Source organism: Thamnophis sirtalis, unplaced genomic scaffold, assembly GCF_051295495.1.
Source record: "Thamnophis sirtalis isolate CommonGarterSnake01/CBP01778 unplaced genomic scaffold, rThaSir2_p1.2 scaffold_4, whole genome shotgun sequence".
Classification (NCBI taxonomy): Eukaryota; Metazoa; Chordata; class Lepidosauria; order Squamata; family Natricidae; genus Thamnophis; species Thamnophis sirtalis.
The window spans coordinates 115,645,286-115,661,191 of record NW_028261384.1 but is presented as its reverse complement, the minus strand read 5'-3'; the positions used below and the strand labels follow the sequence as shown (position 1 = coordinate 115,661,191).

At 36.9% G+C, this 15,906-nt stretch overlaps 1 protein-coding gene across 6 annotated transcripts in view; it reads right to left on the bottom strand.

Moving 5' to 3' along the window:
• Positions 1–6,201: 6,201 nt before the first annotated feature.
• The window catches only part of LOC106549269 (voltage-gated potassium channel KCNC1-like), a 63,054-nt gene continuing 53,349 nt past the window's right edge, over positions 6,202–15,906 (bottom strand). Inside the window, exon 5 of one of the 6 annotated variants that reach the window (XM_087713810.1) lies at positions 6,202–13,781. In XM_087713810.1, coding sequence (XP_087569936.1) covers positions 13,648–13,781 — 134 coding nt within the window. In that variant the 3' untranslated portion in view covers positions 6,202–13,647. The remainder of the gene's footprint in view (positions 13,782–15,906) is intronic. The other 5 variants (XM_087713813.1, XM_087713812.1, XM_087713811.1 and 2 more) reach the window with 5 other exon arrangements.

The window sequence follows — 15,906 nt, the reverse complement described above, 5'->3', positions numbered from 1 at the left end:
AACTTCTTGAAGTGCAGCCCAAAATGGCTGCCTTCCTGTCCTTATAGCCCAGCAGCCGGGAACATTAAATGGTTGATGACAATAGCAAAATAGGGAACTGATGGCCTGAATTGTATGAATATGCATCGACTTATATAATTTACATTTTGAACATGTGTGCTTTTGTGAAGCTTAGAGCTCAGTGATTGAGCGCAACATTGTGATGCAGGAGAATCCATATCCACTTCCTACAGCTATAAGCAGTGTGAGAGAACCCTTGCTGCAAATTCTGGGTTATCATCCAAGGTCAACAACACTGATTGAGAAGCATTAATAAAGCATTGACAAAGTCAACCTAAGATAGCTTCCTACTCTCTTTGATTTTTACTCTGTGTATACATGCAGATACACATACGTCTCCATTCCTCCATTTGATCATGTATGTGCAAAACAAGGGCACTCTCAACATCAGAGAATTGAAGCCTAGTTCAATAGTCATTACTTTTCTCTAGAGAAATTGGAGAATGGTAGCACTATGAATGGTAAGATTTTGAACAAAACATGTTTAGCATTCGTATAAGGTCATAACTCCCAGAATTCTTTGAAAGATGCTGTGACAGCAAATCTCTGCATAACACAAGTTAAGTTTAGAGTGTGAATAGGTCCTGATGATGTAATTCAATATTATGTGGGCAAATGTATGAGTCATCAGCCCAGGCTTTGCATAGATGTGTTGAACTGTGCGTAAATGCATGGGCTCTGGGTATTGCCTCAAGTTTGAGTGGTGATTATGGAACAATGACTGGGATAATTAATATTACCCAGAAATTAATGCATCATAAACCCAAGCCAGTAATGTGTTAAGAGACATGCTTCTCCTAAGGAGATTCTATTTTGCTATGCTTGATCTATAATTCTCAGCACTATTTTAAACTGTTGGAAGTCATGAAAGAAGAACTATCAGTGTGATGATGAGATTACCTAGTTTGGTAATGAAATGTCTGCAAGAGAACAAACAAGCTCAGAGAGCACCAAGAAGTTGTTATTAAGAGGTCTCTTGCAGGCAATGGTACTAAACACATGGAGCAGATGCTTAGAAGGAACTAAATTGAGTCAGTTTGAACATGACAGAAGATAGGTATGTTCTTAGTCCGATGAAACATGTCTTGTTTCTCTGATATATCTTCTGAGAAGTATATTCTTTGAAATGAATTGGACTGAAGCTGCATAGTATCTAACTGGATCTCATCAACTTCTTTCTATCTTTAAAAAAAAAGATATTCTGGCCATTCTCTTTTTAATCTTCAAGGCAAACTGGAATATGCAGGAAAGAACATATGTTGTACCTCTTTTTGGAACCTGGAATGATTTGAGAGTGTATGAAGTCTCCTCAAGAAGCTGATAGAAGCTGAGAGTAGATGGTAAGGACTTCTGTACGGCAATGATGGAGATTGTTCACCTGACACCCTGAAGGTTAAACGATTTTATTTAAGTGATAATCTACTACCCCTGAAAGCCACTGCTACAATAACATTGTTTGATCATATCCAGATCAGATATTTTAAAAAGTTAAATATTTAGCAGGGAATTTGTAATCCTCTAAAAGTGGAAACATACAATCTATACCAAACTATAATACATTTAGGGAAGCCAATCTTCTAAATCACCATAAATATAACCAATATGAATTTGCAATTATCTTCACTTTAAATTATGATATGATATTAAAGGCATAAAAATGAGATTCTGTTTAGCAAAAAAATTGAACATGGTTACTTCTCTAGGATGAAGAAAAATGGATACTGGGTTATGGGGTATGTGAGGGGTGAACAGATAATAGGATGAGGGGGACAAAACAGAGGATCCAATACATTAATACAAACTTGAATTTTGTTCTTTTGACTCACCAATCCCCTCCCCAACAATTAATAATTTAACATTTAAGAATTCTAAACATTTTTGGTACATCAATTCTATTTGAAGGAAGAAAATACCATGGGATATCAAGCAGACATTTGTATCTCTAGAAGAAAAAACATTAATTGTCCCAATTAACTATCCCCGTTGACATATTTAATTTCCCTCCCGCCCAATTTCTTTTTAGAATAATGAAAGAAATTCTTCCTTTTAAAAAGGTTGACATTTCTGGAAATTGAATGATTGGAACATGATTTATTTTGGAGGATTCTGTATCACCTACATTGAATAAGGAAGTAAAATGTACATTCAAGTTTCAAGGCATTAAAATAGAGCTTTCTGTATTAAAGCTTCTGATAGGGAATGAAACATAGATAAGTATTATTTAAATTGTACATTTTCAGGGAGTAAAAGTTAATAGTTTCATTTTTTTCTTGAATTAGAAAAACTATAAAACATTTTTGTCCTCTTGACCCAGTTTAATATTTTTGCTCATTGTGAGCAGAAGATATAATTTCATTTGGGAGAAAAACACCGCGGAAATCACAAAGAAAACTATCTCATATATATATATATATATATGCAAACTATCTCATATATATATATATATATGCAAAAAAAGACCACTCTGTGCTTTCACCACCTGCATCCTTCATGGTTCTCCTCCCCTTGACTGCCCCCCATCGAAAATCCTTTTGCCTCCATTACAGGGTTTTTTGTTTTTTTTTAAATATTTCTCTGGTAACTGGACAGGGGGAAAGGGATTTATGAAAAAATAGCATCAATTTCCATTTTTTAAAATTATAATCACTATAATACATCTGTTTTGAAAAAATAGTTCTGTGTCCCTCCCCCATCGTCCCTGAGCCTACCCCTCATCAACAACTTTTGGCACCAACATTTGCCAAATCTACGCCTCACCGCCCTACCAGCAGTGGGCCAAAAATCACATTTTCACTTCCCACCCACCCAAACCCAATCTTTCCTGAGTCAAAAATCACCCGTCTTTCCTCTACCTTTTTCCCACCCTTGCTCCTAATTTCATACAACAATGGGGAGAAGCATTGCTGGAAAGTCATTGCTAGAATACAACACATTTCTTCTAACCATATCCTCTATCCTTCCTTCTCACATTATCCCTAAAGATTGCAAGAGCAGGGCATTCATCACTTAACGTCTACTTCCTACTATCTGTTTTGTGGGAATGCTTCTAACGGCAGGCATCAAGAAAAGGTGAGGAGGAGATTGTCTTGTAGCAGACACAGCCAGCCAGTCACTTCCACAGACACACAAATACAGGGTTCCCCCCCCACCCCCCACCCCCCATGTAGCAGGCAATTGACAGAGCTAAAGAAAACAGCCTGGCTTTTACATGTACAGATTCTGGTTGTGACTTTAATTTACTACAGTACTAGGCGTAAATGTTACCCATCAGGTAAAATGAAAGCTAGGGCTAATCTGGCTACAAAGGGATGGAATTTAGCAAAACACTTCCATTCTCAGATGACATATACATCTAAGACATTCATAAATATTGATTTGTATGGAAAATTTAGTCATTCATGGCCAGCTATTGCACCCTAGAAGGCTTGATTTTACCTTACATGTTATCAGTTAGCTGGCGCCCCTTTTCTCTGGCAGCACATTCAAGCATACAATAAAGATCACTACAATTCTTCCTGCTTCAACACCAACAGATTTTCGACTGGGTGGGAAATGGCTAGAAATGCATGGATTCAGAGATATTGAGCCATAAAGTGCTAGCTGGAAAATGCAGACCTGTGGAAGATCCAAATATGCATGGACAGATCCATTAGTACCCACCTTACATTATCATCCCATTTAACAGCTGCAATGCCATCTGAACGCTACGTGTGAATGAAAGATTGTGCAAGAGGACCATGGGTTACATCAGTGACTGTGAAGGGCATCTCTTGGTTTGAACATTATCTCTGGTGAAAATAAAAAGAAGTTCAAGTGGAAAAAATAAATTTTGGATTGGATTGGTTCTTCCAGAAGTTTTCGACTGGAGGAAATATCGTTCAAAGATCAAAGTTCTAGGCTTCAACCGTTAGGCTGTTTTCAGACTGACTATCTGATGATTTTTGAGGATAAAAATGGACAAAGGAATGTAAACAACTCACACGAGGGCTTTCCTGGAGCTCTATTTTGCCTAAGTAGGTGCTTCTCTATTTTTAAATCCAATTCTTTATTCTCTTGCAAGATCACTGGAATAAAGAATACCTCTGAATGTGTGTAGAATGCATTTCCCTTGCAAATTTCTGTTCTTGCAATCATAATTTGGAATAGGACAAATTTCTAGAAAATGACATCTGCTTTCACTCTGGCTCAGACTTTAGCTACTTCCCCATTTATTTATCCATCTATGTAAAAAGGGGAAAATCTGTCGCTGTCATTTTCTGTATGTTCAATATGACACACACTTTCTAGGTATTTATCTTAAATTGGAGCCTGGGGAGAAAACTGACATTCTTCCAGACTTAAAAGATCTGCATATACCCAAACATAATTACTTCAGCCAGATTGTCCAACCTTACAACTTACAGGTTCATCATATAGGAGAGGGATGGGCAACTATGGCCCCTTTACAACCTGTGGATTTTAACTCCCAGAATTCCTGGCTGGTTCAGGAATTTGGGGAATTGAAATCCCTGGTTTGTAAATGGCCCATGGTTGCCTACCCAATATAGGTTGTACTTCCCTTTTTTATAAGAAAAAGGAGAATCGTGAAATTGGCAATTCTTATTAGTGCACTCTGTACTTATACAGAGGAATTATTTATGAGATTCTGAAGCAACAGCAACAAACTCTGATCAAAAAGAAGACTTATGCATTCATAAGTGAAAGGCAGTTCACAAACATATGGTTGATATGTCAGTAATTACAAGCACTTACACACAGTGGTGGGATTCAAATAATTTTGAATTCTCTGCTCTAATGACCAGTTGGGTAGACGTGGCTCAGTGGTCATGTGACTGGGTAGGCGTGCCAACTCAACGTCACTCATGTCGATGGGTGCTTCGCCTTAGCTGTTACAGTGTAACAAGGGTTAACCGGAGAGGCAGTTTCTGTAAGCAGGGCAATTAAGATTAGGCTAGAAATAACACCAGAATGTTTCCTTCCTGCCTTCCTTACAGGATTAGCCCTGTAAAGTGGAAAAAAACAAAATGAGATTTCTTCCAACAACCGGTTCTCCCAACTGCTTAGAAAGTTAACAACCGGTTCTCCCGAATAGGTGTGAACTGGCTGAATCCCACCACTGCTTACACAGATATCCAAGTAGAAATTAAATTGCACAGGTTGAACATTCACTCCTTTTCAAAGTACAATTAAATCCATGATTTAAACATTGTGAATTCATAGTAGCATATTTCTCTGAAGATCCACTATAACTGGAACCCCCTCCTAATTCATTCATTAGTACTATTCCAGTTTTCCTCATCCCACTCCCCCTTACATCTTTTCTCTAAACCAAAAGGATGGAGAAAATGCTTGCAAGGCTTTCTTCAAATGAATGGCGACATCCTTCATATTCTTAAATATCCAATCTTCTTCATTTGTAACTGCAAATTTTTGTAACAGCAATGAGTCTCTTGTAGATGAAAAATGGAAAAATTAGCATGATGTGGCAAGTTTAAAAATGGTTTATTAAAACTGCTTCTGTCATTTAACTCACTGATTTTCTAAACACCTCAGAAAAAGCACTTAGAAAGTTCATGATTTTTTTACTTTGTGCTTATATTTGAATTCAAATGTATGTTTCTATTGTAGTAGAGGGTCAGAGGTGATATCAGTATTTCGCACATGAAAAATATAACTGATATTTAACATTTCCAGATTATTTCCTTTTGAAAAGTTTCTCCTCCCCCCCCCCATGATTTGGAATAGTTAAAAAAAATCTCTCAAACCTGGCTTCATTTCTTGCAAATAGACATGATATAATTAGTTTTTTTTAAATGAAAATTCAGCCTCAGTGATAGTGAATTAAGCAACCACAAGTGTCCTCATTTAAAAGACATCCAAACATTTTGAGAAGGCTCAAAATGTTTCTATGGACATATGTGACCAATAACTTCTCAAGAACACAACAACAACAACAAAAACCACAAGCAAGAACATTATTCCAATGACAATATCTGAAATGGAAAAGCAAGGCAATGTTTATGTTGCTAACATAATTTTTCATTCAAAATAGGTGTTTTTTCATCTTGTGAAGGAAGAAAATACTGCAAAGGAAGAGTGAAAAGAAATGACATAAGAGAAAGTGATATTGATCTTTAAATGGTACTATGATTCACCCATATCAATTCTACAAATATGTAATCTCAAGATTCATATTCAGAGCCAATTATTTACTTGTAAAAGACAGATATTATGACTCTCTTGGGCCAATCCCTGTTCTGAATGCAAAGAGGGCTACAGAATTCTTGACTGCAGTAAGAACTTTGTCTTTCCAATGTCAAGCTTATAGATTAGTTTATTTACCTGACTTGCTAGTTTTCTACAAACAATAGTTTATAATATGGGCTTGAATTCAAATACACAGATCAAATTCAGACAGGTTACTAAGCCCTAACAAATATTATTAGCTAAGATTCTCATGCATATTACTAATATAATCAGGAAAAAATCAAGGACTTATTTTAATCTATTTCCAAAATTCCCCTGCCCTGACCATGTTGTTCAAGCCAGAGAGGTTAGCAATTTACAAGCCTGGGGAACATCCTTTCCACCAACCCATCTTTTGAAATGGTACAATCCAGGAGAACTGTGTCACACAAACTGTCCTATGCAAACTCAATCAACGTCAATCAACTCTGACAAACCAGCCAAATCAAAGTATACAAATGAAAGCAATTAAAATAAATGAAACTCTTGCTAAAGGAAGTTGTACTTTGACCCTACTAAATGGGGTGGGAAGGGGATTGTGTTGGGATTTAAATTCCAACAGAGTAGAAATCCTAAAGGAGCCTGCCCCATCCTCTTCTGCATCCAGATTTTAAAGGCAGAAGAACTCTTGGTAGAAAATCTACAATCAATGCAAACATGATCTGTACATAAGCCTTTGCTATTGGAATCTCTGGTTTAGAAAGCCCACTGGCATGTCTTTTATTCTTAGTCATTCAGAACATCCAGATAACGAGAAGACAAAATGGTCATATTAATGGAAAAGGAAAAAATAGACAATATGCAATCCTATAAGTGTTCACTTAATGCATTTATTTTACAGTACATATTAGATAGTACTGCATCCAATCACAGCTTTTGTCAAGACCACCCCTTTCTTAAATTTAAAGCTTCTTCATTCACAATCTAACTATAATATACATACAAAACGACATATCCTTCAAAGAGATATATAGGTCAATATGACCAGCTGAACTGTCCCCATTTTGGAAGCAGATTGGTGGAATATGCACCACAAAAGGAAACCTTTTTTAAAAAAAAAAAAATAGTCATCTGCATTAATTCATCCTTTCCATGTTTTTCCTATGCTCCCAACTGCCCTCTTGAATCCAGCCACTTTTAAATATTTTTATTTTGTTTATTTTGCATAGAAATCATTGCATAAAGAGCTTCCATCCTTTGAACTGTGCAAGTCTGGGGAGGGGGTGAGCTCAAACAGGCACCCACAAAAATATTTGCATAGTATGTAAGATGGGTATGTTTGACTAGATGTGGTGGACTGCTGAAGGGGTTTTTTCCCCCCTTCTCTTTTTGTATGGACACATAAATCTTTAATGAAAAAGAAACGTTTCAGAGCAAATTGTCTCATTTCTTAGCATCAAATCCAATTTTGGGTAGTTTCATCAGTGTTGATTTTGTGCTACAGAATTACTTTTTACAGGAAAAAAACGTTTCAAACATTTCCCCTGCAAATAGAAATCTAAGATGCACAAAATGTAGTTGGCTAGGAATTCTGCTTTAGTTCTTTTGGGTGCTAAACCTTCTTTGTTCTTTTTTTTTTTACGGTGCCCTAAAGAGTCTAAAAGGGAATGCTATAGACATAGTTTATAGCCTCAGTATAACCTAGGTTTTATATGTCATTGCTGGTATTTAATATTGTGAGAAAACCTCCATGGATTTTAAGGGCAATTTTCATTGCCAGAACAATTTTTGTGATGTTTTTAGCTGTACTGGAAGACACAAACCCTCTTTTTCTGCTAGAAGAAAAAGACAGTCTGGCTCCTTCAAACTCCAATTTTCTTGGTAAACAGAGGTGCAGCCATATTTATCTCAATCTAGTTGCATTCTTTTGGGAACCTAATTCTAAATTCTCTGGAGCAGTGTTTCTGAACCTTGGCTGCTTGAAGATGTGTGGATTTCAATTCTCAGAATTCTGGCTGGCTGGGGAATTCTTCACACACACACACACATACAGACACACACACACGTTTGTGTTTGTGTGTGTGTGTTTCTTAACAAGCATCCTAGACTACAAAAACAAGGAAGTGGAGTCTTTAATTGGTTATATTAGGATCAAATTTTTTAATTAAAATGTGCTTGCTATTGGCATGACATTTTGGTGACATATAATATCACTTGCAGCCTTCAAATATAGAGGGCTTTGGAACTGACTTTTGATTAATTAAATCAAATTATGATTAAAGTATTAATTACTTTGGATTAACTCAGTGATATAGTTTCCTGTGAAATCATGTAATTTAGGGGATGTGCAGCAGAGAAATGAATACATGTGGCAGGATTTTTTTTGGTTATTTCATCAACATACTAAAATGCTTTTCATCTTTATTGTCTTTCAGGACAATATTGTTTCAATTGGCCATATAACTTTTCTTAATTGAGGGATTTTAATATACTATGTTGGGCAATTAATTTAATTTTATTGTTTTATTATTTCTTGATTCTAATTATGCTGAAATAGAAATTGTGGCGGGAGTTTAAAAATACAGTAATAACTATTTCTACCAAAAATCTTAGCTAATTTAATTATGGTATTATGCTACATTAATTGACATACATTACATCTAGGAATAATAACTTTATGGATGAAGAACAAATTGTAGAAACTGAAAGACTGTATTTAGTGTTTTCTTACTTATGTAGAAACTGCAGCCTTATCTATCTAAGCTATCAAAATACACTAAAAAATATTTATTTCAATAAAATCCTGCTTGATTCAGTTGTAATGACAAAATATTTTGTGTACAATGAGATTTGCATCATTTCTCTTCCTCATTCTGCATTGTAAATTCTGGGAGCTCTGATCCCGTGTTTTGGAACAAACCACAATTTCCTATCACACATCTAAATTGATCTGAAGGCTTTTAACAAAGTCTATCAAGAACAACTGTGATTTACAAGTTGAGATATAATGGGGATCCATAGTTAGTTTCAAAAAGTGGGTTAAAGAGGTCCTCATGTGCAGGAAAAGGAAAGGAAATCAGCGAACAAGCCTAAAGATTTTGCAACTATAAATTTGCAAAGCAAAGTGAAACAGTTTTTATTCCATTTGAATCTAATGGATATTCATTCAATTGTCACTGCATCTCATATATATTAAATTATTTCAATCCAGAATCAATTCCAGATATTCTTCATATCTATTGGAGACCAATTTTATTGTTATAAAAACACCATACCCACACAAATGTAGCAACCATGACTATATTGTAAACCCTTCCATAAATCTGACCAGTCAAAAAATATTGTCAATGGGAACAATTTAAAAAAATAGACTAAGAAAAGACACTAGCTATTCTTTTCACTCATACAAACATAGCTTCATAACCCAAAATATACTTTTATTTCCATCTCTACACTAATTTAAGAACTTTTGCTCCATAGAGACTAGTTCACAGAAAAAAAGGAAGGAAGGAAGGGAAGGGGAGGGGAGGAAGGAAGGAAGGTAGGTTAAAGATTTCCACATTTGTATTATGAAACAATAAAAAAGGAGAAAAAAAGAATCTATGTGTTTGTTATCTCACTAAGCAGAGACAGTATTACTCAAATACTTTTTTTGTCTCCATTTATTTTCTGTCCATAAATATTTCAATCTTTCCTCTTTTTACTTTTAGTTTTTTTTAATCATCCTTGTTTTATTCAACCATTTGCCACTCTGATAGTGAAGACTAGCACTTTTTTTTTTTACAAGTGCAGATGTAGATTGGGCATTAGGACAAATATTTCAAGAAAACAAGGCCTTTTCAACTGTCAATTGAAATAATGGATCTAGATCATGAATTCTTTTGATCTGATGGCATGTCAGAAAAGTCTATATTGTTTTATCTCAACTGTTTACTATGTTAGTTCCTTTGATCTATTAATATGTAGTAGCCATTAGCTAGAGAGAAAAATCAGTTTAGATACCCATGGTCTTCTAAGTCAGTGTTTTCAAACTAGACAACTTTACTAAATATGGACCTCAACTGCCAGATTTGCTGACTAGGGAGTCAGCATCTTAACCATCTTAAAATAGCCAAGTTTAAAAAAAATGCTAGTCTAAACTAAACAATATATTTTTTCTAATACAACTAACAAAAAAGAAAAGCAATTTATGTTTTAATTATTTTTTCTACTGAATATTACAAATTGTACCATCGCATTTTTGTAGGGTGTTTGGAAATGCTATGGAAGAGAAGGAAAGGCAGATCATCAATATAACCAACCAACCAACCAACCAAATCTATACTAGAAATGCTTCTAGAGGGTCCTTCAGATATTTTTTTTAGCTCTCTGGCATTGAACACCCACCCAGCATAATGATATGTATCTAATATCACCAGTATGTAACTGGTGCTGGTTATTTTAACCATAAGGTCATAAAGAAAATTACTTAATGGAGATACCTATTCCTTTGCTAAGAAGCCATTTAGATACTGAAGTTGGTGTGATGCATTTAGTCATGCTCACAGACTTTACATGGACCAATAACATAAAACAGTCAGATCACTGCTGACTGACCATATTTCACAGAATAGCTTGGTTTGTGCCATTCATTGCTTGTAGCTTGTCAATGAAAAGCCTGCCAACAAGAGGCAACAGAACAATACATGATAGTGGGACAACTATTGCTTCAGCTACTTGTGATATTTGGCCTTAGAAAGCTACATTTTTAGACTGCCTATGGAATGATCCATGTTGCTCCAGTTACAAATCTCCCCACTTAATTCACACTCTGATAACATGCCAGATATATTTTGCTGCCAAAGTAATCAATCTGCCAGTGACATATGTTGTTGGTACAGTCAACTCCAGAACTATGCCCACAGGATGGGTAGACTTAAGAAATTCTTTTTAAAAACTTCAAGAAACTAACATGCTGCTAACAGTTCCCTCTTCGGTCCTGAGCATCTTGCAAAACATGGTATTTTGCATTCCTCAAAAGTGCATTCATTGGAAAACTTGAGCTGTGCAAATCTGCAAATCTTATCACTCACTAAAAAAAAAAAAAAAAAAGGTAACCAGACTGGTTGTGTATAGTTTTGAACCACGTTGAGGTGCTTAATTTTTCTCCTACAATTAATTGCTAGGAAAACAGGTTTTGAATGGAAGCTGAGGCACTGAAGATTGGTAGCCTCCAATAAGATAACATCTACAAAAGGAACACGCCGCTTGGAGTATTACACCACTCTGATGAAACAGAATTCCTGTGCTAAAATATATATCAGCTAAAGGTAACACCTTTATATATACAAGGGATTGTAGTACAGCATTTCTCAATGTCTTATTCCCAGCTTGACCAAATTCCTGCCTTTTATATTCCCGCCAAGCTACTTCCTCAATGTCCACATAATAAAACGCCAGCCTTGCTGCCCTCGTACTTGTCTTTTCCTCTGGAATTTACTACTTGAATTAGCAATGAGTATAAGCTACTCTTCCCCCTTGCATTATTTCACATCATATGAACATTTTCTTAACAAACAAGAAGCTCTTGGGTTTTGCTCTAGGACAAAGGGCTCGCTCTTATCGCCATCCGTGATACATGCCCAGGGAAGGAAAAAGCCCTTTAGGATACATCCACCTCCTACAATGTGCAGTGCTTCTTACCCCCTTGCAGGATGGAAACAGGTCAGGGGGAGGGGGTACTTGCTAAATTTGGTGATGTTTGTTGTTGCAGGGGATTGCAAGTCCTGAAGGAAAATATACCTCTTTTTGCTTTTTTGTAGTTCTTTTTTGTCATTTTTTTTTTCATTTGCTTTTGCATATAACATTAAATATTGTCGCTTACAGTATTACATGCAAATACATGCTGGCTTGGAAAATGCAGATTCTAAATAGTTTAGCTCGGTGGTGCTATTCCTTACGTTTGTCTGTATCAGCAGCATTGCTTTGAAAAAACCAGGTGTCCCATACTCAAGTGCTCAGTGACATGTCCTATATTTTCTTGTTCCAGAAGAAACATAGGGAAATATCTTTCCCTGTGCAGTTGCCAATAAATTTTCTGATCCTGCGGTTATTCTTTTTCAGTTGAAAAATAGATTTCTTTTTCCTGCGTTCTCTTGGTTGTTGTTCTCATATCTCTTTGTTTTCCCCACTCTTTTTTTTTTGCAATCAGATCAAAAGAGCATCCCATCTCAACTTTGGATGGAAACAGGAAAAAAATCACAGTGAAAGCACCCACCTCAACAAGTAGTGCTCCGTTGTCTTTTTCTGTGTGTGGAAAAAGAGACAAACAAAAGAGAAGAAAGGAGAGAGAGGCAAAAGAAGGAGGATGGTTCTCTAGCTTCTCCTTCAAACCTAGTCAGATGTTGAAGTTGCCTTCTCCCAGACTCCATCCTGGTCTCTGCGCTTACCCTCAGCTGTTTCATCTGTGGGAACTTGGTTATTCTTGGATTATCTACATCATAGGAAAGTCGTTATCATGCATCCAGGCAGAAGGGAGAGTCTGACCTTATTGCTTGTGATTGATGGAAGATCCATGCACAGAACAGAAGAACAATTCCAAGGAAAGACAGAAGACCCAAGGCAGATGAGTGGATGGCCTTCTTCAGAGGAACGGTGGAGGGTCCATGTGTTTAAAGAACCAGAACCGCTCATTAAGGAAATAAGGAAAGTTAAGGGAGAGACAGGTAGAAAGACTGGAAACATGTCGTTTGTGAGGGAAGATTTAACAGAGAGATAGATATTTCTATGGGAAAAGTTCAGAGATAGATAGGAAGGAAAGAGAAATCAAACGTAGATAACAAGGTGCAGACCGAGAGACACAAAACAGAAGGAAAGGAAGGAAGGAAGGCTCTATGGCTCATTAAAGTCCTGAGTAAGATGATGAAAAGGGAAAGAGCATTAAACAGAGAGAAACTGCAAAGCCAGGGTCAGAGAAATACTGTGCAGTCTGGTAAGGTGGATGAAGGGAAGGATGCAGAGAATCCAGACAGGAGGGCCTTGGGCTCTTTCCTGCAATGTTTGTCCTTGACACATCTCCTCTCCTGCTTTTTGAGTGTTTGGATTTTCAGAGCAAACCATCCCTTACCCTTCCTCCCGCAGTAGATGCTTAAGCTGTACTCCTGATTCAAAGCTACGGGGATCGAAGGCTTCGGGCCTCAGAATTCTCATGGATGCTCCAGAAAGTGCAAATTTAGTGCAACACCACCTCTATGGGTGTCTCCCGCATTTCGTGTGTTCCAATGCATTTGGCAGAGAGTGTTTTCTTTGCCTTTAACTCTGCCCCCCTATTTTTTGGCATTACCTTTTCTTTTTCCTTTTCCTTCTTCTTTTTTTTTAAAGAAACAAACATACAAGCTAACCCCAAGCATTCCTGGTGTGTCTCTAGAGTATGGAAGGAATGGGCGAGCGAGGACGTCGGACGGAACCAGGTGAGCCAAAGGAAGGGGGTGCTGGAGATGGAGGTAGACCAGCAATGCTGTTCAGGCTGTGGGACTTCTCATAGCCTGTGGGGAGTGCTGTCAGGAAGGAAAAAGAGAGACGAGAGAAGTGAATGAATGAACAAAACACATGTCCGGTTAAGACTTAAAGGCACTCTGTCAGGCAATCTCAATAGCATACAGAGGGGAAAAAGCTACTTTCTGCTATGCTTCACTGATAACTTTACACTGATTCAGATCTGCTCCATTTACCCCAATGTTGGCTGCATTTAAAAAATCTGTGGTTTCATAATCATGATTTCTGAAGCAGCAGCTTTTTCTCCTCCATTCCCAATTCTTCATCAGCTGCAGAGATGCTGGCTTTATGGTCCAAACTGGGGCACTCTGATTTTATTTTGTTTTAATTAAAACAGCTTTTTACTTATATTAAGTCACACGTTGTGGAGGTTTAGAGCAGTCTTCCCACAATTTGGCATGCTTTAGAAGTTGATTCTCAACACAATTGGAAGGTGGTTGTTGAGGAATGTCGGTTTATGGTTTATAAAATCACCCCTGAATACTAGTGTCTATTCCCAACTTTGGCACACTATAAGTGAGTGGATTTCTATCCCTGAAATTCTCAACAATGGCTGTGCGGATTGGGGCCTTCTAAAACCAAACTTGATGCTGTTTCAGTACTTCCATACCGCTATCTAGACAGTTATAGGGAAGTTCCTAGATCAGCAGATACAACAGCTAACTAGCTATATAAAACTGCTAAATCTGGTTGAAGATATTTCCAGTGGAGTGACCTACTAAAGCCAGTCAAAAGCATTAGTGCAACCATTCCATCTTCTCTTTCATTATTTTTTCAGTGTTTTTTTTAAAGTAGATATTTACCTATAGAAAACAGGGTCATCTGGATTTCTGTTTCTTTAAAATGCTATGAATAAGGCAGAATAATTGCCCACTGAAAACAATGTCTGGAAATGCCCCGATTCCTTCACTTTAGACCTTAGCCTGCATCTCAAATCACCAACCATGACAAACCCATGCCATATTCAATACAAAGCTCAACTTTGAACTGTATAATAATTGAGTTAAAAAAAAACCCTTAAGTAAATAATTATTTAAATCAAAACAATATTTGTAATTATCTAGTGATCAGTGATGAGGCTGGTATTCATTGTTTCATCTGGGCTTCAAATGAATTCTTCCTTCCTTCCCAGTAGCGCCATAAATTAATTTCTCATCCAACCTCACAATCCTACTGGGCCTGGGTTGTCTGGCTGCTATCATTACCATCAAGGGGAGAACTCTGGGATAGCAAATTTGGAAATGGGCTGCCCCATGCTCTCCACATGAATTGAAAACTATTAGCTCTGATTTTCCTGGCTTTGGTCCAGAACTTCAGAAATTACACCTTATAGTAGCATTTCTCAACTTTGGCTGCTTTCAAGATGTTTGTACTTCAACTTCCAAAATTCCTTGTTGGCTGGGGAATTCTGGGAGTTGAAGTTCATGCATTTTAAAATGACCAAGTTTGAAAAGGACTGTCCTACAGGCTCTCACAGCATTGTTAGAGGGGTGAGCAGCAGAGATGTCATTTTCCCCTTAGCTTTTCCTATTTTCAAAGGACAATCTGTTCTGAGTAAGCAGAACTCAGGAGTACAAAGCCCTCTCCTTTGTTTTATCAATCTGAGATCCATCAAAGGTGTCCCCAGGGGGAGGAGTGTCAAAAAATCAACAGGGTGGCCACAAACATGTGAATTGAAACCTTGCCCCTTTTAAGTTTCTTTCAGCATATGTGAAAAAGAGATGGGGCTTCAATCATACAATTCTGGCTACCATCTTGATTTTTTTTAATTTTTAACTTCCCACTTCTGGGCAACTCTGGAATGTAGTTGTAACTGTTCCAGATGCGAATGGTTCCTCCAAATAAGATCCATCTTCATCCAAAAGTAGAATGCCAGAAAAAAAGCTATTCAAAATATTCCCAAACACTGATTTTCCCTAATTCATCTGATTTATAATTCTGTTTGGCATCTATATAATTCCCTCTCAGCCCCAAACATTCCAAAATATATAAAATGCAGGGAGAAAAAAATAAAGGGCATATCCTGCATAAGAAAAGGGGAAAAAACTTTGCAAAAAATGTTTCCAAAAAATGCACTTATCCTCAAGAAAGAGAGGCCGATAATTATAGGGATCACAGATAGAATAG